Below are 2,048 nucleotides of genomic sequence, written 5' to 3'. Positions count from 1 at the left end.
AGTTAGAAATGTTTGAATGAATTTGACCCTAAAGAGTTTTAGCCATTGGCGACCGCGTAAAATGTTCGTAAAAGCCTACGGTAAATGTATTTTCCATTGCGACTATCACCTGCTCTTATTGCTTGACCGACTAATGTAAACCAGAGTCCGGCACACGGCCAAAGTGCACCGTGCGCACACTCGATTCGTTTGAATACGACACCCGTACTTTTACAACGCTTCGCACGTGGCCACGGACGAGATAGAGTTTACATTGAATAATTTATGATTTAGCTGAAGTTTAAATGTCACTGAAGGAGTTAAATTTAGATGTTTATTTATAGTAGATGGTATCAACAAAGAACAATATTAGACACTATATTATTTGGAAAGTCAGTAATAAAAAAAAACACAAATTAATAAGGTTTTCTGGTAGTTTGGGATTACTCGTTAATCATTAATGTTTCCGTATTTCATTTTACCTTACAAAATTTAAGACAACTCAGAAATCGAAAGACTGAAACATCATCGTTTTCATGTCGAAGATGTCGTACAACCATTTGGGCCTGAAGATCATACTGAGCCTGTGTAAATATTCGTATCCTTCGAATCTATACAAAACCTAGAAACAAATTAATGAATAGGTTTTTATGGAAGTTCTGATCCTCGATAAATACATAGATAAGGATTGTATATATAAAGAGAGTAAGAACAATTTTTAAAAGGCAAATCAACAATGTGATGACTTAAAAAATTGATTTTTCTTGCATTTTTATATATTTTTTGTAATTTTTCACTGTACCTCGAAAATGGAGAATAATGTCCATTTTTAAGCATACGGAATTTTTATTTGGGAAAAAAAAACATGTTGAAAATAAACCTAAAAACAATCAGTTTTTTCTTCAGCTATTGAGCAATTCACCCTTTCACGAATCGCCATATTTTCTAATTGGTATGTATTTAATTTAAAAAATTGTTTTTTTAATTTCATAAACTTGTTTATTACCCATACAAGAGGTTTCATTTATAACTACTATATCTGCACTACTATTCATCCTTAAAGAACACATAGTCTTTGAAATGTTACACTGTATGTTTAATCAAAAATCCGGAGACAAAATTCACGCAAGATCTTAATACATATGCAATATTAAAACATTTGCAATGTTGTTAAAACAGTACATATTGACTTACATTAACAGGATAATGAGGGGGATGAGAATGGTTTGCCATAATGTAGAAGTTCACACTGACTGTAACTTGGGGTTCAGGATAAGCTGGAGTTGGAACACTCCAGAGGACCTGGTACATGTAAATTTCTGTCCCCACTTCATATTTTAGACCAATGAAGGTTGTATGGAACATCCAGTCCTTTAAAAGCTACAGAAACATTGTGTTTGCGAAATAACTTTTGAGACATCTTCTACCAAAGTAGAAACACAATGTATGATTAGGAACAGCTTTTGAAATAATATTTCAAACAAAAAGCAATTGCATTTCAAATATATTAGGTCGTTGTAAACATTATATAACATAACACAATGAGATTTATAGAATCAATACTTAATTATCAAAAACTGATAGACAATAAACTATATAAAATTGTTTCATTCCCAGTAGCAAATTACAAATATAAAAAAAGCTAAGTTGTCATTGTTAAAGGACTTATAACTTATTTCACAAACCGCTCTATATAATATCCATAATTAACGGTAATTATTATTTAATAGATACTGGTAATGCATTCCACGATTCCATTTCCTTAATAACGCTGTTGAGACCATTTTGAATGGTAATACCACTACACGTGGGCCATTTGTTTCCATAGCAACCCATTTGTCGCATATATATCCCGGAACAGTTATCATAAACGATGGTACCTTTCCCTACAGACCATATTACCAATAATGTTTAATACACCTTCAATCATGTTGCTGACCAATCTTTTGCAAAAATCATTTGTGCTACGGTAACATTCATATAAGTGATGGTCATTACATTCAGGACGAACAGCGAACATAGAACGTTCTATACCAAGAATCATTTTTAAAAATGAATGTAAATAGGTT

General features: G+C 32.0%; 1 protein-coding gene across 1 annotated transcript; it reads right to left on the bottom strand.

Moving 5' to 3' along the window:
- Positions 1-481: 481 nt before the first annotated feature.
- LOC107186616 (A-kinase anchor protein 14-like) lies at positions 482-1,737 on the bottom strand. Its single transcript, XM_015574513.1, has 3 exons — positions 1,714-1,737; positions 1,174-1,359; positions 482-601 (listed from the first exon to the last, which is right to left on the bottom strand). Exons 1-3 carry the CDS (start codon positions 1,735-1,737, stop codon positions 482-484), a joined length of 330 nt encoding a protein of 109 aa, XP_015429999.1.
- Positions 1,738-2,048: the final 311 nt, after the last annotated feature.

Source organism: Dufourea novaeangliae, unplaced genomic scaffold, assembly GCF_001272555.1.
Source record: "Dufourea novaeangliae isolate 0120121106 unplaced genomic scaffold, ASM127255v1 scaffold65, whole genome shotgun sequence".
NCBI lineage: Eukaryota > Metazoa > Arthropoda > Insecta > Hymenoptera > Halictidae > Dufourea > Dufourea novaeangliae.
The sequence above is the reverse complement of the archived record's forward strand: the minus strand, read 5'-3'. Positions and strand labels throughout refer to the sequence as shown.

What these genes read in the sequence shown, in the direction of transcription:
- LOC107186616 (XM_015574513.1), bottom strand. Translation starts at nt 1,737, where the DNA reads ATGGAATCGTGGAATGCATTACCA. An exon ending in AATCGTGGAATGCATTACCA is followed by an intron (nt 1,360 to 1,713) that starts GTATCTATTAAA and finishes ATGTTTCTGTAG; the next exon opens with CTTTTAAAGGACTGGATGTT. An exon ending in CCCCTCATTATCCTGTTAAT is followed by an intron (nt 602 to 1,173) that starts GTAAGTCAATAT and finishes ATTTGTTTCTAG; the next exon opens with GTTTTGTATAGATTCGAAGG.